Source organism: Furipterus horrens, unplaced genomic scaffold (genome assembly GCF_987537825.1).
Source record: "Furipterus horrens unplaced genomic scaffold, mFurHor1.1.pri manual_scaffold_4, whole genome shotgun sequence".
Lineage (NCBI taxonomy): Eukaryota > Metazoa > Chordata > Mammalia > Chiroptera > Furipteridae > Furipterus > Furipterus horrens.
The window spans coordinates 98800785-98824879 of NW_028327174.1; the positions used below are offsets into that span (position 1 = coordinate 98800785).

At 45.5% G+C, this 24095-nt stretch overlaps 1 protein-coding gene across 1 annotated transcript in view; it reads right to left on the bottom strand.

Annotated features, from left to right (window-relative positions):
• The window catches only part of CRACR2A (calcium release activated channel regulator 2A), a 130535-nt gene that overhangs the window by 58334 nt on the left and 48106 nt on the right, over nucleotides 1-24095 (bottom strand). Inside the window, exons 3-5 of the mRNA XM_090273856.1 lie at nucleotides 13908-14158; nucleotides 4548-4659; nucleotides 3232-3415 (exon numbers count right to left, since the gene is read on the bottom strand). Coding sequence (XP_090129982.1) covers nucleotides 3232-3415; nucleotides 4548-4659; nucleotides 13908-14123 — 512 coding nt within the window. The 5' untranslated portion in view covers nucleotides 14124-14158. The remainder of the gene's footprint in view (nucleotides 1-3231; nucleotides 3416-4547; nucleotides 4660-13907; nucleotides 14159-24095) is intronic.

The following is a 24095-nucleotide window of genomic DNA, read 5'->3' on the forward strand; positions in this document are numbered from 1 at the left end:
CACACAGCAACAGAGACACCTAGGGTCACACTGACCAGCAGGGAGGAATGGGAGGGTGGCATATACCATGGACCCTACTCCCATCTCTGGAGAAACTCAGTAATCTACAGTTAATAATCCCACTGAGCCAGAGAACAGTTTGATTTGCACCCTATTCCATTCTAAAACCACTGATTTGAGGGTAGTTATGACAAGAACTCCTCAGGATAAAGAATAAAATCCTTTGTGCTTGTATAACAAGCACCATATTTGAGAAACTTTCTTCAGATGTGATATTTGATAATGCCGCATTAGCAATGTGCCTTGAACATAGATATTACTCTAGAGAAGAAACCAACTGAGAAACAGACCTACCTCTGGTTATTTATAATTTACCCAATCATCCCTCTCTCCCTCCTTCCTTCCTTCCCTTGCTCTATCTCACCCAAACACCCACCAATTCATCTAGACTACCCATCCATCCACCCAACCTTCCATCCATCCATCCATCCATCCATTTATCCATCCACCCACTCACCTACCCATCCACCCACCCATCCACCCACCCACCTAACAAGTATTTATTATCTGCTGAAAACCTAGCACTGCTCTGGATGGTATGAGGGAGTCTGGGACACAAACAAAGAGGAGGCAAGGAGCCTCCCTGTTGCCCATAATGAGTTCCGTTTTCCCCATACAGAACATATTGTGGCCATCTACTTTATCATCTAAGCACAAGAGAGATGGCACTAAAGTTTCAGAGATAAAGTCTCAGGGAGATGCTACAATGGCCTCCTGTCACTGTGACAGGTTGCTCTCCTCATGAAGTAAACGCATTATAAAAATCGAGATCCATCTTGCTAGCCTAGGTCTGTCTTTTCACATCTGCCAAGTTCCTAATGGAGCCTGGCAGAGCCACCAATTGCACTGAGCTTCCAGTGAGATTTTCGGACCCATGTGACCCTCTTCCAAAGCTCTTTGAATCACTTAGTCATGGCCATGTCACCTACCCCAGATTTCTGGAGAAGAGACAAGTCTTCCAACCCTTGATAAAAAGCAAGCCAGACCCATAAGCAGCAAAATCACTCAGCAAATCAGACCACCAAAAAAAAAGCTGGGAGTCCAGATGTCCAGAACATACCCAGGGTACTCGTCCTGGAAAGATATAGGAGTACAAAGCTAGAAGGAATTTGGGAGGTCAATGTGTCCATCTCCCTACTTCCAGGACAACATACAAACCTTCTTGGTGAGTGAAGTCTTAGAGTCTCCTCTATTTCTTTATTTGGAGTCCCACAGACATGAGGTCATGACCCTCATGCTGCAACTTAAGCCCACTTTCTTCTTGTTCAACTTCCATGAGGATGGAAATTGATGTTCACCATCTTCTGCGTATCATTTTTTTGTAGCCCACTCTTGAAACCTTCCCCAGAGCCTTCCCTTCTCCAGGATATCTCACATTGACCCAGTTCTGCCTTTGACGTAAGTCCCCAGAGTGACGTCTGGTAAACTCTGACTTGAGAGCCCTGCCAGGAAGGTGGCTGTTCTGAAAGTGATGGGGGTGGAGGGGCACCTCTCCTTCATTACACTCTCTCTGCTCACCCACACTGCCCTCTCCTTCCCCCTCCTCCAGGAGGAGGCTTCACGGTGTCACTGGCAGTGGTCACTGAGCTCTTGTCTCTTGTCCTGGGAGAAGCTGAGTCAGGAGTCTGATTAATGAGCTTCCCACGTACCCGCGCCCCCAGCACACCCACTTGCCCCACTCCAGCTATGCACATCTGTGCCTGCACGAGCCCCTCTGAGCCTGAGCAGAGCTGCTGCCGCTGCCACTATGTCATTTCTCTTCCTGGCCAGAGCCTCCCACAGGGCTGTCTCAAGGCCTCTGCCTGTCCCTTCCTTGCCTGGCACAGGCTTTTCCCAGCCTTTCTCAACTCTGACACAGTCTGTTAAATCATTTGCACAGTCTGTCATTTGCTAAAAAATTTCACAGAGCAGCAGGCCCTGACTTTGGCCTGCATGCTGTTACAGGCTCCTTCTCTCTTGCTCCCTCTTTATCATCTTCCACCACAGAGTCTCCTCTTCCTAAGCTCAGGACACATCAGCTCCAATCATCAGGCCATTCCCACCTCTCATGAAACACACACCTAACCCAAGACTGACAGACCCAAAAATGAAAAGGCAAAAGGCAACAGAAAAAGGGGGCAGAACGTACCCCATGTTTTTCAGGCCACTGTCTGGTTTCTATTAGCTATATCATCACCTTATTTTATTTTATTATTTTATTTAATATCATTTCATTTCATTCCATTTTCAATATCAGGGTCAGATGCATGCGTTTCTTTATTCCAAAACACTTTTTGGAAAAAAAAAAAAGTGGGGAGAATATTATGGTTTTTTAAAAATAATCTTCAGCTGAGGATATGTTTATTGATTTTAAAGAGAGAGGAAGGGACAAAGAGAGAGAGAAACATCAATCAGCCACCTCCCCCTCACCCCATATGCACCCCGACTGGGGACCAAACCTGCAACCCAGGTGTGTGCCCTGACCGAGAATTGAACCCACAACCTTTTGGTGCACAGGAAGACTCTCCAGCCAACTGAGCCACCGGGCCAGGGCAGGGATACTATGTTTTGTTAGAAGTTCCAGCCATCTAAAATTTTCAGCTGAGCTACTGATTATCTGAGTGGTGGGCTGGTACAAACTGGATGATTTCCTGCCTTGGCTCCTGACAGGTTTGGTTTGGCTCAGGGATACAACGTGCAGGGTACCTTTGCCAGGAGCATGTCATGGGGGGTGGGGGGTGGGGGGTGGGGGGCGGGGAGGCACTGCAGCCCCAGAGGCCCTGGTTGGCTCCAATGGAGGTGGCAATGCTGGGGAGCCGATGGTGAAGCCTTAGGGCAAAACACACTGAAAATCCCTCAAGTCCTGGCATGGCTCTCTAAGGTGTGAGCTCTCCTCACTGAGCCATGGTTGTGCTGATAATGAACCACAGGAAATGAAGACAGTGGGAGAGTAAGAAGATATGGTGATTCCCATGAAAAAAGCAGGAAAAGCAGAGGCAGAGACAGAGCCCCTAGACATGACACACAGACAGGTCATTGCAAAGGGCAGGCTGTATGGAGCAGATTCCGTAGCTGGCAGCGCGCAGCTGGGGGCCTGGAACTCAGGGCCCAACACACACTAATGGTTCAATGGAACAGATAGAGGTTGTTCCTGGGCTGGGCTCCATCCCCCAAATCACTGTTATCACTTACTCTTCTAAAACGTTTTGGGCTCCAAGTTTGTCCATCAGCATCTGGAACTGGGCTTCCTCATTTTCATCCATGTCACCCAGATCATCTTCTGCTCTGGACTGATACACCTTTTCTTCCCAGAGTTGGGCCACCTGTTCGCCTGCATCTTCCTGACTTTGCTTGTTCTGATTGAAGAAGAAGTGACCTGGGGGGTGCATGGCACAAGGATCTGCATCAGGCAATACTCACCCAGGAAGACCTTTGTTCTCTCAGTCGCCAGGAATCATTTGGGGTTCATCTGAGAGAAGAAAAGGGGAAACCCCCTATAGGAAAGACCCTTAGATATTGTGTTCTGGATTTTGTGTCTTTCCTAGTTCTAAGAGATTCTGTCAGAGATGCCAGAACCTGGGAAAGACAGAATGCATGGAAGCTTCTCTGGCACCTTGGTGGTTCTCAACCCTTAAAGTCTGGCTTAGCACCGTCTCTTAATGGATTTCTTCTCTACACAACAAGACCTTTCTCTCCATTGCATCCCAGTGACCTGACTGCCTACACTCCATGTTTCCATCTAGTCGTCCCTTCCACCAGCATCCCTGTACTTCACATTTGCAAGTTACCGTACAGCTTTGAGTGCACTTTTTCCATACTCATATGGCCTAGAAATACAGCAATCTGTTTTATCCTCCCTCCTAAGTCAATTACAAGCTCCTGAAGTCAGAAAAGGCATCCGGTACTTCACAGGAAACTATATGGCACCTTGTATGACCCGGAAGTGTAGTGAAGCTTGCCTGTTGATTTAGCTAATCAGTATCTGCTCTAATCAATATCAGAATAGTCTAATTTGATGGCATAGCTGTTTTTTTGTCTTCTTCATGGATCTCCGATCTCCTTCCTCCTGGTTACCGTGGGAATGATAGGTCTATTCAAACCCTCTAGAAATTTCCCTGATAGCTGGAAGACCCAGCTAGACTCGGTTGGAGTGAGTCATGCAGTCATCCCACTTTGTTGTCCTCTAATGTCCAGGCAAAAAGGAGAGGCTGGATATTTCATCTCACTTCCCGCTTTTATACCAGACCTGCTGCTAGAGATTCTCTGTGTTCCTCTTTCTGTTCCTGGGTGGCAGGGAACTTGGCAGTGACAGTGTGGTGAGCTGAGAGAGCAGTGGTGTGAGCAGCTAAGGAGGACATGTGGAAAAAGGGCCCCAAAGTCCAGAGCCTGAAAACTTCAAGAGGGCAGGAAAGCTTGTGCTACCAGGACTGTAGGATCCAGTGAGGTAAGAGTATACTTTATGTAGAGTTAGTAGATATAGCAGGGCCCCAGCTTCAGTCAGAACTTACTAAACCCAGTGGTGAACTCCTCTGGAGTAAGAAAGCCATTGCCATCAGCATCCAGGGCATCAAACACGTCCTCCAGTTCCTCCAGGCTGAGTGGCAGCTCTCTATGGAGCCTCTGAAAACAACCCAGACCATGCTGGTTAACACTGGTGATCACAGAGAGCTGCCTGGGACTGCCTGGCCAAAATGTCTAGGGTTGGCCCTGCTCCACAAAAGCCAGAGGCAAGCTTCTGCAGACTGCTTTACCATCATTCTCCTCCTGTGAATGTTAGAATGTCAGCCATTATTTGGTGCCTACCAGTGTGCTAGGCAATTTGCTAAGTGAATTATAAATAACTATATAAATATAGTGTATATTGATATACATATTTATCAATATATATTTTTTATATTTATAAATATATATTTGCATTGAATTGTCAGGACAATCCTTAGAGGTAGGCGCTATTATCTCCATTTTATGGCCGAAGTGTGACATTAAATTACCTGTCCCAAGACTGCTTAACCAGTAAATGATAGTGCCAGGAGTCAGATCCAGGTCTGACTCCAAAGCTGGCACTCTTCACAACTGTACAGGACCGAATCCTGTTATAGGGTAATACCCACACCGCATGTCGTCGTCGTTGGCAGCCGTCCGTCTCAAGAGACGATGGTGTAGCTTCTTAAGAGTCTATCTGCACCGCCGAGAATGGCTGTGCAGTCCGACTCGGGAGTGACACGGTATCTGTCTCCTCCCGTGTTGAATCGACATCTTGTGATGACGCTGGAGTGTCCTCTCCAGTGAAGCTGAAGCTACAGAGCCTGGGCAGGGTGATATGGAGGGTCTGCTGTTGCCCATGCAGCAGACCCCCCTCTCTTCGCAGCTGAAGGGTCCAAGGGAAAGACGGAGTCAATACAGCTTGGCTTCAGGTGCGCCGCAGGAGTTGCCGGTGTTGACTACAACGTCAAACCGCCTTAGGGACTCCGGCTCCGGATTTTCTGTCGGGGTTTACTCCCTTAGCCTTTCCCCTGAAGAGGTATGCCGCAAGGCAGCGGAGGTTTTTTGGAGTCAGAGTTTTCCTTCTCTGATGTGCCCTGACTGGAAGATCGAACCAGCGACACTTAGCTCGCAGGCCGACGCTCAATCCACTGAGCCAAACCAGCCAGGGCTCACACCGCATGTGCTGTCAAGTTAAATGACATGACAAATGTAAAGAATATGGCACAGTGCCTGGCACACTGGCAGAGAGAGAGAGAGAGAGAGAGAGAGAGAGAGAGAGAGAGAGAGAGAGAGAGAGAGAGAGAGATCCTGACCGACCAAGGTTAGGCAGTGAGTGAGCAGCAGAGCAAGGTTTTGTGCCCTATTTTCTGGCTGTGCCCGTGCCGCCTTTCCTCTGCCATGCTACCTCTCCTGCTTGAGATGCAGTTGTGGGTCACAGTCTCAGAGGCTTCCCTGATGAAGGCCACTCATGTCCCAGGGCCCCAGCACCGCATGTGTAAGTTCTCTGAGTGGGAACTGGTTAAGCCCCCTCCTTCCCTCTGAGCAACCTGCCCGCATCACAGCAGTCTGTGCCCGGCTCCTGCTCCCTGCTGCCTCTCAACTAATTCCTGATAAGTTGGTAACTGCAATTGGCTGAAGGTATCAATCCCTTGAGAGTATTTGTGCTTAAGAGGGAACCTGGACCAGACAGTGTGTGAGGAGGTCATAAATAAACACATATTTGAGTCCTGGGCTGATTAGGAAGGACCACGCCAGGACTGAAGGGCAGGGACCAACTGATGGGATGGGAAACGAGGTGGCTGAACGGCTGGTGCTGCCCTCTGGCCTTCTGCCTGCTGTGCAGAGGCCTCCCGCCATGGCTAATTTGCATAGTTGAAGCAACTGTCCTCTTACAACCTAATAATTTAAGGTTCCAAATGATGACTCTCCAAGGAGTTCATTATATATCCCAGCTGACCCTCCCCTAACCCCCAATTAACCAAAGGACAGCTGTGCAGAATTGCCCGCAGGTGTAAAAGTGACTAACAGTGAAGACAATGAACAAAGGGCTGCAGGGAAGAAGTATATACTCATCTGGACAAAAACGAAACAAAAAAACCAGTGGGCAGGTATGAAAGCCTGTAACATAACATGCAAGAATACTTGACTTGATCCTATGGCAATCTGCTAGCTGATAAGCCATGAAGTTTAGTTTGGCAGGTATATGCATTAAGGGAGACTATGATGTATTACAAATTGAGAAGATAGAATGATGTGAAAGTCATTTAGAAGAATTGACTTAAACATGAATGAATTTTTTTAAGGAAGGGGAGTGAGGGTGTGTGCAAAAATTCCAGAAGTGCATCTGCTTTAGCATAAAGCAGAGTCTCTGGCTTACCAACAAACCATAAACCAGCTGTCTCAAAAGCCACAAAAAAGAATGGGGAGTGAGGAGTCAATTTTGCAAGATGGAAGTTTATTAGCTCCACTGAAACAAAAGGCATCACATTGGAGGTGGGGTAAGAACGCAAGCTCCTGCCCCACCCAGATTCCAGTCCTTTGGAAATTTCCTTCCTCATTTGCAACCCTCGGGCCAGGATTGCTGGACCTGGTGTGAAATGTGGTGTCTCACCCTGTACTGGAGCTGGAAATGGGCTGGAAGGAAACTGCAGAGGTTGGTGGGGTCCTCAGCCTGGCTTTCACCCAAACCACTCACATGTGGCACCTTTTCTCTTGTTAGTGTGAACCAGGAAAGGCTATGTCATACCCCACCTCAGGCACTCTTCCTGAATCTAATGACATCCTGCATTTCCCATTACCTAATCCCAATCTTTCTGTCTGCATCTCAAACCCAGTTTCCTCTCTCTGTTTCAGTGAATATGGGGAGAGCAATATTATATCTTCCAAGTAATTCCTACTCTTTTTAAAAATCCTCATCCAAGGATATACTTACTGGTTTTTCAGAGAGAGAGAGAGAGAAACATTGATCTGGTTGTGTCCTGTATGTGCCCCAACCAGGAACTGAACCTGCAACCTAGGTATGTGCCCTGACTGGGGATCAAACCTGCAACTTTTTTTTTTTTTTTTGGTTTGGGGTGACACCCCAACCAACTGAACCACCCGGCCAGGTCAATTCACGCTCTTCATATCCTGGCAAATTAGTACTGAGTGCTTCTTCAGCCTTCTCTGCAAGCCACAAAACGCCTGATTCTGTAACCCCTCTTTATTGGTCCTCCTTGAAAAATCCTTTGGTCTTAATAACTATAATTATCTCTTATTTATCTTTCCTCTTAGGGCCTGCAGAACCATGTAAAATCAGCTAATTCTGGTCTTGTCCCCTGGGTGCCTAGTGTGCTGTCTATGGATGAGATTATTCATTATTATTCATTCCACTGTGGGAATAACCTGCAAGGCTCTGAGATTTGCCTAAAGTCATAGTGGAGACCAGCGCTGGGCGGAAGACCCAGTTTCCCATTCAGGGCTCCCACTATAGTCCAACAGTCCTCTGATGTAACACTCTCTAACTCCCTATCTGCTCACCATTCCAAACCACCAAAAGTCTGTCTGGCCAGCACCACCATGCACTGGCCTTGCAGAGACCCTATGCACTTTCTGTCACCTGGGGGGGAGGGGCAGGTGGGGAGAGAGGAGACTTAGGAGGATGTCAGCCTGCCCTACTCCCATGGCCCACGGCCCCACCAGCTCTTCAGAATTTTATGACTCCTGTAAATACTGGCCTTCATCCACTGCCTTCAAGTTAACTCTGAATTCCTCTTTCCTCTCAGCTCAGTAAGCCCCTGTGGCTTCCAGGTTAGGATACACAGGCTCCCTAAATCCATTTCTCTCATCATAAGTCTCATCTGAGTTTGTATTTTACATACTGTGATTCATTGGTCAATGTCTGCTCCTTCAGTGGACTGAGAGCTGAGTACAGGAGCCCCATTTATTTTTCCTCATTACTGTGTCCCCAGGATCTGGCCCAGTGCTGACAAACATGGAGTATTTAGCTACTTGTTGGATAAGTTAATGAGTGACTAAGAGTGATTGCAGGCGATCCTGAACTCCTGTTTATGGAACACTGATCTAGACTCCTGCCCAGCACTACTGCAGATTCCTGGGCAAGGTCTTATAAACTGGGGAATGTGGACCAGGGTGCAATCTTGCAGCAGCAGTACTGAGCCACAGCAAATGCTGTCTTCTGCTACACTGGTCACCAGCTCAGTAACATGCCTCGTGTAGCTTAAAGCAAATGTTTGCACTGCTTTAAACATGTCTAAAGGAACACTCATTAAACAGAAAACCAGAAGAGCTCCATCTTTATGGTCAGAATGAAAGTCTCCCGCCTTTGGGGGCTTCCACAGCATCCTGTTCAGACCTCTGTCCCAGCACAACCACCCTCTCCCCTGTGGTATAGCTGAGCTTCCACAACCCAATTCCTTCACGGTGAGAATGCGAGGCCCGGAAGGCAGGATCTACCTTTTTTCTGCTTTGTGGTTTGATGTGCTTGGTTCCGGCTGATTACATATGGTGTAGACTAGGGTTTCTCAGCCTCTGCACTGTTGACATCTTAGGATGGAGAGCTTTTTTTTTGGAAGGGGAGTAAGGGTGGAGCTGTAATGTGCATTTAGTGACACCCCTGGACGTTACCTTGTAGATACCAGTAGCACCTTCCTCTCCAGTTGTTTCAATCAAAAATGTCTGTAGCTGTTGTCAAATGTCCTATAAGAGGCAAAATTGCCCTCATTCAGATGGACACAAATAAGAATAGCAACAGCTAGGTACAAATGGAAGATGCCTTCTTCAGCAGAAAAGTCCTTTCTTTATCTCTGAAGGAGGACCGAGGCCTTGCACTTAAAATCACAGCCTGATGGTGTAGCCACTGTGGAAAACAGTAAGGCAGTTCCACAAAAGATTAAACACAGAATCACTATATGATGCAGAAATTCCACTTCTGGATATATACTCAAAATAACAAAAGCAGGAACTTGAAGAATATTTATATGCCCATGTTCACAGCACTGGTATTCATAATCAAAGATGTGAAACAACCCAAGTGTCCATTGACCAGTGAACAGATAAACAAAATGAGGTATGTGTGTACAACGGAATATTATTCAACCATAAGACAGACGGATATTCTGACACATGCTACAATGTGGATGAGCCTTGAAGACATCTTGCTCAGTGAACCAAGCAGTGACAAAAGGGAAAATACGGTCTAATTCACTTATATGAGGTTCCGGGAGTACTAAAATTTGTAGACAGAAAGTAGGATGGTAGTTACCAGGAACTGGGGGGAGGGACAGTGGGTAGTTAGTGTTTAAAGCGCACAGAGTTTCTATTTGGCAAGATGAAGAGAGTTCTGGAGATGGATGGAGGTGATCGCTGCACACAAACATGAACACACTGAACACCACTGAACTGTACACTTAAAAATTGTTAAAACGGTCAACTTTATGTGATGTACATTTTCCTACAATTTAAAAAATCACTGTGTGGACTAAGGTCTGGGTTAAGACACGGGGTATAAGTCCCCCACCCACCCTGCACCAAAAACACACAGGCGCGTGCATGTAGGGATTTTCAGATGCTGGTCTCAGGTTGAAGCGCTCTACCTGCATCCGCTCATTTATTCTCTTCTAACACTGGAAGGGGCTATGACAATTCACAGGCGAGAAGCTGTGGCCAGAGCGTGCCGAGACATACAAACTCATTGCTACTAAGTTGCAGATTCAGGATTAAAACTCAGGATAATTCACAAAAAAAAAAAAAAAAAAAAAAAAAAAAAAGAAAAGAAAAGAAAAGAAGAAAGAATAGTATAGGAACTGGAGAAGCCAAGACAGCACATAGTTTAGGCTTTGCAGGCCCTCTGGTCCTTGTCACAAACTGATGGACTCTGCCATAGGAACGTGAAAGCTACTGTGGACGACATGTAACTGAGTGAGCCCACTGCGTTCCAGCACAACTTCACCTGCGAGAACAGGTGCTGGGCCAGATTTGGTTGGTCTGCCCATTCCTAGATGATTCTTAACAGGCTGGCTGAGCCGGGGGCTCTAGGCAGCGTTAGGAAGTGGGTGATCATTTCACTCCCCTAAAATATCAGGCAAATGGGGTTTTTGAGGCTGTAGGTTTCTTCAGAGAGAACTCCTCCACCTCCTGTCCTCCCTCTCCCTCCTCCAGCTGCAGGAGTCCCTTTGTGCCCTCTCTGGCCTGGCCCTTTCATGTCCCTCTGCCCCTGTGAGGCAGGATCGACTCACTCAAGACCCTCAGCCCTCTAGGGCCCTCTGCTTCTCTAGAGCAGGGGTGCCCAACCTGCAGGCCGCAGACCGGTACCATTTGGGCCTGTTAGGAACCAGACCACACAGCAAAGGTGAGCTTGAATTCAATGCGTGTGAATCATCCCGAAACCATCACACTGCACCAACCCCCGCACAGCCCCAGGTCTGTGGAAAAATTGTCTTCATGAAACTGGTCCCTGGTGCCAAAAAGGTTGGGGACTGCTGCTCTAGGGGACTGCACAGGTCCCACCCTGAAAGCAGCCTGTATCCCAGCTCTGCCCAGAGTGATCCCTGGGAACCCAGAGAGCTTTCTTGTGAAGGAGGGAGTGAAGTCTGAGGGGCAATGGGTAGAGCTGAGGACTCTCAAACCTCTGCCTAAACTGTGTGCACACAGGTCAGGGTCCACCATCTGCCATCCCTATAGCAGAACATCTGCACGTGGATCCAAGCAGAGGGCAGCCTGCACCCCTGTCCTCAGGGCAGCCCACCTCAGGTGCCCCAGGGGCCTCAAAGGAGAAGGCTTCTCCCGGCCCCCGCTCCTTTCCTTTCATGCCTCCTGCTTCCTCAGGGCAGGTGGACGGCCTCCTGCTGGGCCTCAGCCATGGTGGCCATCTCCCCACCTCTCAGATGACCCTGAAGTCCCTCTCACCCTCTGCCCATGAATTTTTGTTACTCAGGAGAACAAAGAACAAGAGTACTGGGGGAGGAGCTTGACTCCCATTCATTTTTCTAGAGAACAGCAGGCTCTCCGTACTTTTGTTCCAGCTCCGCCTCTCCACCTGCCTCTCCAGCCCCTAGGTTGTCCATCGCATGGGGCCCACAGCCTCTTTTTCCTTGAGAGCCATTCTTTGCTTCAAAGGGCTTTTCCTGGTGGCTGAATTTTTGTGTGAACACTTGGAGCTCTTCTCCCTCCAGTCCCCATGAGGCTGTGCTAGCAGCTGATGGTGAGAAAGGCAGCAGTGGCCAGGTCTAAGGAGGCCACCAATTGCAGAGGTGATGACCACCCTGCAAAGGAGCTGCACATGGGAGTGACAGGCAGATGTCTGCCGGTTCTGCCCAGGAGAGCCACGGGGCACGTGGACTTTACACAGACAGCCAGGTCAACCATGAGAAGATAACTGTTCTTCCCTTATCTCTTTCCAGCTCGTCTTTCTCCAGACATGACCAGTGAACGCATCAGAGAGACGGTGCTTCCATGACACGTTTTGTTCTCTCTTGATAGCACTTTCTTGGTCTGAAAAAATGAAAACTTTCAAATGCTTCATTGTCCATAGTTACACGGAAATGTCAGAAAGCTAAGGAGCTGATAGAAATAAGTGCTAGGCAGGACATCCATCCTCTTTCCCCCTGCCTGGGTCAAGGACTGAGGGAGGAAGACTGAGGAGGGATGTAGTTGAGTTGGAATCTCTGGCCTCGATGATTCCGATTTCATTCCGAGTCAAATAGAAATAATTTCTTTTACAATTTACACTTGGCAGCTTAGGTTCCCCATGCCTCTCCCTCCCTTCATTAAAGAGTGGGCTTCAGTGGAAGTTAACTGGGACCTACACAGGGAGTTGTACTGCGCATGTGGCCCAGAATGACCCTTGATGCATGTGAATTAATTCCCTTTCCTTTCTTTCTTGATGGGACAAGCAAAAGTGAAGGGTTCCACGGAAACTATAACCAGCAGGTGGCACTGCCACTGACCTGTGAAGGAAGTTCACAGTCAGGGGTTTGCCATTGCTTTCCACAAAACACACTAAATCTGTCCTTCCATGTGAAGTGGGATTTCAGGAATGAGTTTGAGTGACAAAACATTTTTGGGGGGTCAATTGCTAAAAACAAGGGCGGTTGGAATTCACTCGTAGGCTTAGCTGGCTCAGTTTCCCAGGGTTTTTCCCTCAATTTGTACAACTACTGGCCGGTAGAAGGGGCTGGGGGAAGCCTGAAAATACCATCCCCCAGGGCCAGAATAGAAAGACCTGGCTCATTCTTAGCCCCCATGCCTTGCGACTCCCACATATAAGCAGCTATGGGACTAATACTAACAAGGTCTACATTTCATCACCCAGCTTTAGTATTCTGAGAAACTAGACTTCAGAAAAGAAAACCTTCAAAAAAAAAAAAAAAAGAAAGGCATCGTCGGTCTTTCTCCTAACAGCATAGCTAGGTTTCTCTCCAGAAATGCTCTTGATGGAGCAATGACAAGATGTGGAAAAGATATGCTTTAAGAGAGCCCTAGTGGAGCCTGCATTTTATTTACTCACATCAAGGTGAAATCATGACTGCAGTATAAGAAACTTAAGTGAGACACCAAGAAGAACCTTTTGACACCAAAGGTGGAAAGGCACTGGACCAGGGATGGGCAAACCATGCCCTGGGCTATAAACTAGACCTATTCCATTTCTGTATGACCAGTGAGCTAAGAATGGCCTTTACACTTTTAAGTGCCTGAAAAAAAAAAATAACTGGTGATGCATGAAACAAAGCCACTCTCATTCATTTACATTTTGCCTATGGCTGCAGTGCAGAGTTGAGTACTCAGGATAGGGACCATTTGGCCCATAAAGCCTAAATTATTTGTTCTCTGGCCCTTCACAGACAAAGTTTGCTGAGCCCTGCACTAGGCAATGGCGTGCACCAAGGATCTGCAATATCGCTCTCTGGAAATGCTTATATCCGGGGTTAAGGCTGGCTGGGTTTCAGGTGAGGGACAGACAGGTGAGCTCCAGAAATGCCTCCCTCCCGGTGCTGTGCCCGACACACACGGCGCCTCGCAGGAAGGACTTCGGTAGAGCTCTGAGCTTTGTTGTGAAGCAACAAGTCGGTGCCTTTCTACCTTTGTTTCAGAAGGGTCTTCACCATGTTGTACTTGACTCCCTTATGTTGCTATTCCTCTCCTTCCAACCCTGGAGAGCTTCTGAGTCAGAGAGGGGAGGGAAATAACCCCAAGTATTACAGCAAGGAAAGGTCAGAAAAAAAGAAACCAGGAGAGATTGGAATGATGCCTCCTTCCAGGGCAGAGCCAATGGCATCTCTTCTGTTAAAGACATCACCTCCAATGGGGCAAATGCTAACCTGAGGCAGGGAGACCCAGACCGTTTGGCATTTCAGGGGGGCAGGCTCAGCGGGGACCCCTCTTACCTGCATATCCCTCCTGGCGATGAAGCCCTTGTCCTCCGTGTCGCAGATCTGGAAGAATTCCTGCGCCTTCCTCAGCACGGCCAGCTCCGCCTGCACTGGCTCCTGGCTCTCCTTACTCTCCAGGCTGTCCAGGGGGCCCAGGCAGGCCTGACTCCCCTCCAGTCCCTGAGCAGGTCTCTGGGGTCTAGAGACCACTTGCTGGTCAGGGGTAGCCATCTAGGTTTGTCAGTTTCTTCAGTTCTTTTCAGACCCTGAGAATGGAAGATGAGAGAGGTGGGTGTGGTGGGGATGAAGGGAGGCTGAGAAAGAATGACAGGAGACGGGAGGAAACACAGACCTGCTCACCAGTGCGCCCCACATCTCTTAGCAACAACCTCTTAATTAGCAAATGCTCAGGACAAGGGAAAGTGTGCCATGATTGCTAACAGATCAGCCAGCCCATCAAAGAGAAAAGAGAAGGCGGGCGGGGGGGGAGTGGGGGGATCGGACATTTCCAGATTGGAAGGAAGTGGGTAGAGAAAGCCTGAAAATAATTTCTCCCAATTTAACAAACAACAAAACAGATTCTGATAGACCACATACCATTTATAGAGACTGTTGCACCAAGCATACATACACTTCATAATTTATTTCTCTCATCTCTCTATAATAGATATTATCGTCTCCATTTTATTGAGGCTCAAAGAGGTTGAGTGACTTGACCAAGGCCATACAGCAGTTTGTACAAATTTCTGATTTAAATGCAAGGTCATCTAACTTGTATTTGATATTAATCCCACACTGTCCTGACTTCTCAGCATTGCCAAGGGTGAAGGGTTCCCCTCACTCAGATGCACTCTCTCCTAATCACTCACAATCAATGAACCTTAGCCTCTGCCACAGACCTGCGGGGGCTGCAACGGATGGACGAGGAAGTGCACCTTGTCTCAAGGAGTTTCCTGTTGTACCGAACTTCCCAGGCCTGGTTTGATGGCACCCAAGGCTGTCTTCAGCCAACACAGAATCACAAATCATACACCTTGATTGGGTTCTTAAAGCCCTGCAAGTAGCTGTTTCAGAAAATGCACTGCAATGTGATATGGAAAGGCACGAAAAGTCGGGCTTCTAGTCTGGATGCCACTGCTACTAAGAAACCTTGAACAAGTGACCTGCCTGGGCCTCAGTTTCCTCATCTTGTATAATGACAAGACTGGGCCTGTTTATCTTTAAGGGCCTGTTTTATTCTGACACTGTGAAAAATCATGTTAATGTGACAAAAGAAAATATCAATATCCTCATATTTTTCCATCAGAAGACTTTTGGGAAGTAGACTAGGTCAAATTTCAAATTTATGATAATATTCGAAATTAAAAATATAGATATGCACTGTAATGCATTTATGGGAAACTGGAGAAAGTGAAGTTCTAAATCATAGCCCCGGTGTCCATGGTCAGAAGAAAGACAGAAAATCGCTGTATCACCAGGTGGGTTTTTCTGACTATTAGGGCCTGGGCCTCCGGCTCAGCTATACCATGACTCCAAAGTCATCTGTTATTTTAGTCAACACCTTCTACCTACGAGATTTGTCAAGAATTGTGGCCTTGGAGCTGAAGACTGCCTCCAGCCTCAGGACTGGACTCCGTGGAACAGAGTCTGGACATGGCAGAGCAGGCTCACCTTCTCACTCTGTTCGGGCTGAATAAGGAACTCCCACCCTGACTCCTCTGGTCAGCCTCCCATTCAGGAAATGGTCTTTCTCTTCATCCCTACATGGTGTGGACGAGCCATCACCTGATCATAAGCAGAATTAACATTTTATACTGTCTTTCCCAGAGGTAACTGTCTTGAATGTAAGTCCGCAGAGAGCAGGGCAGTGTCTGCGTGGTTAATTGCACTGCCTGGCACAACAATGTGCAATGCTGAATGTAGGGAGGACTTTTGCATAATGATAGTGGCAATTAATATCTGAGCTTCTGTAAATACATAGCGTGAGCAGAAGAGCTGCGGTCTTCATGCTGTCTGCAAGGTCTCTGCCATCTCGTAGGCCTTACTTCATTCCCATCCGCTGTTCCCTGGACACTAGAATAATAATACATGTCATTCCTTGAGGGACTTGTTTTACCAGGCCCCTAACCCACTTCATCCTATTGAAAGCTGACATCCTTCCATAAGGTCAGGAGGATTAAGATTCCTGTCACGCAGATGAGAAAAAAGTTGGGACAGGTTAAGTAACTCAGATCAAGGTCTAGTACAGTTATCATGGGTCCCAGCTGTGGGCCTGCTCTTCACAGTCTACTCATCTCCAACTGAAAATAACCTAGTCATCTACTAGAGGCATGCTTGCCATTTTAGCATTTATCAATCATTCTTTCATTCATTCATTCAAATCTATTGATTACCATGTAGCAGGCTCTGAGTTAACATTGATAAATGCGAACAAAACTAAAACAGGGTCCCTGACCTTCATGACTAAGTCTCTAATCATGGGATTTTAGTCAGAGTGACTGGCAGTAAAGGAAGGTATTTTGGGTTGGGTCCCTTCTCCAAAGCCTTTGAAATAGACTCTCTAGCAATCATCTACTACTGACAGGCTGTGTGACTCAAGCGAGTCCCTGAACTAGCCTGGGCATGGGGATTAGTAGAGGTATCTCTCAGTTCTAGGTCTGACTTTCTCTGGCTCTCTACTTTCCCTGGCCCATGTCACAGGTGATGCATGTTATGAAAGAGTCGATCTAATGGTTTTAAAGAAGCCAGCTATGAGCATGGGTAGATAGCTACCTTGTTTTATTTGATTTTAACTCCAGCTCTTAGCCCTGAATATGACATAGAGTAGGTGCTCATTGATCATTTGCCAAATGAAGATCAATCTTTTGCTAAATTCTTTGCAAGGAGGCCTAAAACCATATGTATTTTATACAGAGAGTTCTACATTCAAGTTTTTTTTTTTTTTTTTATCTCATAAAGAATAAGTCCAGGCTTCTGCTACCAGAAAAGGTGGAGTTACAGGGACTATATTTACCATCCTAGTTGAAATAATAAAAAATCCAGACAAAATCCACTTTTAAAAATGTTTTTCAAGACTTTGGACATCAGGCAATAAAGGACAGGGCTGAGATTAGGGTGAGCTGAGTGAGTCTTCTAAAGTACAGACTTAAAAGAGATATTTACTCTCAGGTGCTAGCCGTGTGTTTGTACAACTCTGTGAGGGTCTTCTTAAGTGTGAGGTAAAAGCCCTGACCAGTGTGGCTCAGTTGGCTGGGCATCCGTTCCTGATCAGGGCACAAGCAAGAGGCAACCAATCAATGTTTCTCTCCCTGTTTTTTTCCCTTCCTTCTCCTCTCTCTAGAATCAATTTTTATTTAAAGAGTGAGGTAAAAAAAATTAAAGAGAGACCAAAATTTAAAGAGGAATCCACTTTAAGAAATATGGTTAAGAGAGTGATTACTTTATAAAATCTTGCACCGTGGGGGTCACACTCAACTCACCCAAGACAAAGCCCTGTTCTTGAGAGATGAAAAACTAAAACAAAATAAGCCCCTTTAGGCCTAAGGAGTGCTTAAGTCATGGCACAGGAAGGGGAAACCTAGGCAGAACCTGGAAAATTCCCTAAGCTGAGAAAATTCAACTATATGCTACCTACAAGAAACATACTTTACACATAAAGACACAAATAGGTTAAAAGTTAAAGACTGAAAAAATATATACCATGTTAACATTAGTCAAGACAAAGCTGCATATTAATATCAGGAAATGTAGATTTTAGAACAAAGAATATTAATGAAGATAAAGTCATTTCACAATGATAAAGAAGTCAGTTTATCAAAAGGATGTAACAGTCCTAAACACTTATGTCCCTAATAACTGGACTTTAAAATGATTGATAGAACTGCAAGGAGAAAGAGACAAACCCACAATCATATTCAAACATCTAAATAGCTCTCTATCAATAATTAATAAAACAAGTAGGCAGAAATCAGTTAAGGATATAGAAGATTTGAACAACAATGTCAACTATCTTGACCTAATTGGCATTTGTAGAAGAACACTCCACTCAACAAAAGCTGAATATACTTTATTTTCCAGTGTACATGGAATATTTACTAAGACATTCCATATTCTTGTCCATAAAACAAACCTCAATAAATTTTAAAGGATTCAAGTCATGTAAAGTATGTCATCTGATCCCACTGAAATTACTTTAGAACCAGTAACAGAAAGACCTCTGCATAATCCTCAAATATATGAAAACTATGAACCTCACTTCTGAATAACTCATCAGTCAAAGAATAAATAAAAAGAAAAATGAAAGTATTCTGAACTTAATAAAAATAAAAGCAAAATATATCAATTTTGTAGAATATTGCTAAAGCAGTACTCAAGAAAAATTTTATAGCATTAAACACATATATAAGAAAAAACAAAAGTTCCAAAATCAATTACTTCAGCTTCTATCCTAAGAAACTAGGAAAAAAAGAGCAAATTAAACACAAAATAAAGAGGAAAAAATAATAAATATCAGAGAAGAATTAATGAAATAGAAAACAATAAAGAAAAACAGAAAAAACTTAAGAAAATAAAATCTGGTCCTTTTAGGATATTAGTAAAGAGAGAAAAAACAAATTACAATATCAGGAATTTGAAAGGTAAAACCATTGCAAATTCTACAGACATTAAAAAGCTAAAAAGGGAATATTATAAACAACTTTATGCCAATAAACTTGATTATTTAAAATGGACACATTCCTTTAAAAACATTAAATATCAAAAAAGAAATAGAGAACATGAATAATACTATATCTGTTTTAAAAGTTAGCCTGATAGTAAAAAATATTTCTACAAAAAGCTTAGAGGCCCAAATAGCTATGTTGATTAATTCCATCAGATATTAAAAGAAAAACTAGTACAAATTCTATGCAAAGTCTTCCAGAAAATTAAAGAGATGACATAGTTCCTAACATATTCTATGAGGCCAAGATTACCCTGATACCAAAAATGGGCAAAGACATTAAAAGAAAAGAAAAACACAGGCCAGTATCCCTTGTGAACATAGATGCAAACTTCTTTAGAAAATATTAAAATATTGAAACCAACACCATATATATAACAAATAATATATCCTGACCAAGTGGGGTTTTATCCCAGGAATGCAAGAATGGTTTAACATTTGAAAATCAATAACATAATTTACCATATTAACAACTTAAAAAAGACAAATTTTATGATCATTTCAAAAGATGTGGAAAAAAAGCATTTGACAAAACACTACAGCCACTCCAGAGGTAAACTCTCAGAAAGCCAGGAATGTGAAGGAGGTTTGCCCAACCTGAAAAAAAGAATCTTTCAAAAAATTAACAACTAACATCATAATTCATCATGAAAAACCAAATGCTTTCTTTCCCCTCTGATCAAGAAAAAGATAACATCTACTCTTACCACTTCTATTAAACACTGTGTTGGAGATTCTAGCCAGTTCAATGAGGCAAGGAAAAAAAAAAAAGACCCTGATTGGAAAGGAAGAAGTAAATTGTTTTTAAATGGGTAGAACAGTTGAACTGGCACTTGATCAAATAAGATATGTGGATATCAAATAACAATATGAAAATGTTCCACATCATTAGTCATAAGGGAAATACAGTTTAAAGCACAATGAAATACCGCCACCAAAAAAAAAAAGAAGACTGACCATATCAAGTCTCGGAAAGGAGGTAGCACAGCTGGATGGCACTCTCCTACATTGCTGGTGGGAGATAGAACAGTACAATCCCTTTGAAAAACATTTGGCAGTTTCAAATTTGGCAGTTAAAAATTCAAACAAACTTCTATCTCATGATCCATCTACCCCACTTCTAAATATTTACCCAAGAGATCAAAGAATATATCCATACAAAGACTTGTACATGAATGTTTAAAGAAGCTTTAGCTGTAGTAGCCAAAACAACAGAAATGCTCACCAGCAGAATAGGAAGCAACTTATGTGTATGTACACAACGGAATGCTACTCCCATTACAGGGAAGGTGCTATTTATTGATCCAAGCAACAAAATAATCATGTGAGTGAAAGAAGCCAGACAAAAAAGAGATTTCCTTTATATGAAATTATAAAAAATGAAGACAATCGATAGTGACATAAAAGAGATAAGGGAGGAGAAGGGTGAAAAGAAGGGATTGTAAATGAATAAGAGGAATCTTTTTTGGGGGGTGTGGGTATGTTTGCAATCTTAATTGAGGTAATAGTTTCATGGAGATACATACATACATATACATAGAAACATATGCATACACACACATATATAAATATATATCAAAGCCTATCAAATTGTATATGTTAAGTATTTCCAGTTTATGCATGGCAATAGTTCAATAAACATATTTTAAAAAATTGAATAGGTCCAGGACTTGCAAATCTAGCCCTGCTTATTGCATTTCATCTCAGGAGCTTGATTCCTCTTTTTCCATTCAACTCTGGCAGGCAGGGAATGGCTGAAAATTGAGTGATTTCCCTATAAAAACCCTCAGTCCCTCTGAAAAGAAGGGAGCAGGCAGAGCCCCTCCTGAAGCCCATTCCCCTATTGGGAGTTCAGCCCCCTTTCTCTTACTCCTTGGCTTGGCCTGGCCTGCAGTCTTTGCATAGCATCTGGGGGTTTTCCAAAGGGAAGAGAAGACTAAACAACAGAAATGCTCTAATCTCAAAATGAAATGGAAGCCCTGTGACAGACTCTGCTGTATCACTTTTGGATGGAGTCCAAGATGTCCTGGGCTCAGAGCTGGAGACAACTTTCTGTCTCAGAGTTTTTAAACCAATGGACAGCATACCTATAGAAGAGAAATGGTGAGGCATGGTCCAAGGCAAAGGGAAAATGCCATCACCATCACAAAGGGAACAGAGAAACCATTTTTTTTTTATCTGCCTGTCTTTCTCAGAGCTTGTAGACCACTCTTCTGCCTCCAGAGTGATTCCATAAAAGCCTTTATACACAGATGGAAGTCATCCAACCCTCAACCATTTCCAGTAACATTGCCCAGACTTCCGAAGTAATTCCAACAGCTTAGTACCTGCTGCAATCAGAAAGTTCACAGATCAAGCCTAAACCCTTCCTAAAGATCCTAAGCTAATCCACCCCCCACCCCCTACCCCCACCTCATTCTGGGCTCAGTGGTGGTGGGGAACAGCTGGTAGAGTCCTCCACACCACACCCCTTGCAAACTTGAAAGTAGCTACTAATCCACCTTGGACCTCTCCTGCAGCAGACAGTTAGGAACTCAAACACCACAAAGCATCTTCAGGATTCATTCAAATCTCCTTAATTACCCAGCTGCAGTGGAGGAATGCTCCATATGCAGCAGTAGCCCAAGTCTCTACCATTAACTCTGAGTCGGCAGTGTCACAGGAAGGCAGAGACAGGTGATCTTGTCAAAATGCAGAGGATGCAGGAGGGTTGCTGAGTGAAGGGTTTCAAAGGCAGCTTCAGGAAGAATGGCTGTGAGATGCTCATGGGAAGTGGTGTGTGGTGGGCCCCCTGGGAAGGAGCAAGTTAAGGAAGAACCAAGACCTCAGAAGGAAGGGGTGTAAGCTTCCTAGGATTGCTGTATTGTCTCACAGCTCTGGGGGCCAGAAGTCCAAGATCAAGATGTCAGCAGGCCCACTCCGAGACACTGGGTGGAATGTCTCCTTGCCTCTTCCTGGCTCCGGGTGGGGGCCGGCAGTCCTTGGCGTTCCTTGGCTTGCAGCTGTGTCCCTCCTCTCGTCTCTGCCTCTGTCCTCACACAGCGTTCTCTCCTCCTGTGTCTCCATTTACCTAGTCTTCCCCCTCTAATAAGAACACCTGTCATATTGGATTATAGCCCACCCTAATGACCTCATCTTAACTTGACCGATTACTTTTACAATAAGGTGACACGCTGAAGTCCTAGGGGTTAGGACTACAACATAGCTTTTTTTTTGGGGGGGGGGGCACAATTCAATCCTCAACAGGTAATGCCACAGAAGACCTTGAGACAAAGCTGTCAGTGGCTTCGTTACCATTGCTATTTAGCTAGATATTAATAAAACAAAGGGGAGCAAAGTTTATTAGACATTGAGTTTAATAAACTGGAGAGCATAAGCTTGTTTGCTTCACCAGGAAGCTACAGCTTCACTCCCCAGGGGATTGGAGCATTGCTCCCCCAAGGGGATTGATTCTCCTGCCTTCCCCCCTCCACTACTGGATTGTTGGGGAGAGGGGCAGTGGGAGGTTCTGGATCATAGAGACCTGTCAGTCTAACTAAGGGGTGGAAACCTATCAAAAGCCCACCAAAGCTTGGGAAGTTGATCGGTTCTTTTGAAAAAAAGCACCTGGTCCATCTCAAACCCAAGCCAGTATAGTCACAGGGAACAAAAAAGTGCTTGCTCTCTCCCCGCCCCCCCCACATGTGCTCCCCCCAAGCGCTCGCACATTCTCTCTCCATAGCCATATGGCCATAGCAGTTGCATTGCCGGCAGCCACACGGACTCCACCACGGCAGTAGCCAGGAATAAGTGCACCCACCTGGATGGGGACTGAGACCGCTTAGCCTGTGAGCTCCAAAAGGACTAAGCTTTCTCTCTCTTCTCCCCCACCCCCGACCCCCGACCCCCCAACCGGGTATGCACTCACCCATGCATTAGTGCATTCTCTCTCACCCAGGGGCAGGTGACCACGTGGGTACGGCAGCTACCGGAGCCAAAGCATATGGGTGGGCTCCCAAATGACTAAGCTTTAACATGAAGCAGAAACTCTGGGCAGTGGCCTTTATATTGGCCCAACTAAAGACAAAATTGGACCTTTTCCATGGTGAGAGAGATGGAGATGGGACATTGGGAAATCAGGAGGGGAACCCCTTAATTTTACATCATCAATACAGTTTGCTGTGGAGCCCCATCCTCACATGTGGGTCCCAGGGAATTCTTCTCCTCGTGACACCAATAAGAACTTCACTTCCACCGGTAACCGTTTGTTTGGAGAGTGGGAAGTGAAACAAGAAGGGAAGGGAGCCAATAAATTGCTGTGCCTTTCTGGGGCTTAATCCCAGGGAGCACTGCAATTTGGTGTATACCACGTGACTCAGTTATCCAACCCAGGGGCAGAAAAGCTGGCGTATTTATATATCAACCCATATCAGTCACTGGGTGAGGGCTGCTCCTGAGGGGCTTTAATGCCCCACACTCCAGTTGCCACGTGTGCCGTGTGGGTGCAGAAACGCCGCAGGCAAAGAGACAGACACTGGCAGCTGGAAGTTGCCAGAAGACCTGGAAATGGTTAGGCCCTGTGATGTGGGCGGGGCCCTGACAGAATCTGCTACAGGGTGAGATGGGGTCAGAGAAACCCGGGCTACCCACAGGGCGCCCCAACCCCACTTTTCACTAGAGAGAAAATGTGGAGAAATGTGGTGGGGAAAGGCTGGGGTCCAGAGCAGAGAGAAAACTCCATCTCTCTCTTCCTCCTGATGGAAAAGAGGAATCCCACCCAGCTTGGGTCTCATGAAGGCAACACAGCAGGGTGATAAGAGCCAAATTTCCCTAGTTTCAAATCTCCCCTCCACCACTTCCTAGCTGTATGACCTTAAACAAGTTATTAACCCCTCCAGACTCAGCTTCCCTATCTGTGAAATGCAGATGGCAGCATCTTCTTCATGTGAGGACTAAGCAACTTAAAACATGTAAAACACTCAGAAACTATGCCTGGCTCAGGGGAAGGAGGTGGAAACGTTAGCTCTCGTGATTATTTCTAAGGCATTTTCAGTATTATCCTTTTCAGTTCAAAATTCTGATAGTAAGATGACCCTTTGGGAGGTGAGGAAATAATGAGAGACACACTAGAAACCAATAATGACACTCATTACCCTTTGCTGTTTCAAAAGAAAAAAAACTTTCACTTCTATTATCTCATTTCCATAGTGATCCTGTGAAGATACCAAGACTGGCTGCCTTTTTCTCCTTTTGTTAATGAGAATCTCAGTCTCCAGGAGGTTAAATGACAGGTCTAGGGTCATGAGCAAGCAGAGCTGGGAATCAAACTTACTGCCATTGAGAATTAAGAGAAAAGACCGGGTGCGTAACAGGGCTACATCTGTCTCCTAGGACTCAACAAAGGGCACTTCTTTGGTTCCTTCTTCCTCCTGTAAGAGCACTTTAGGTCTGCTCCCACTCTCATTATTGCCTATACCTTCAGGGCTCCGTTTTAAGTCCACATC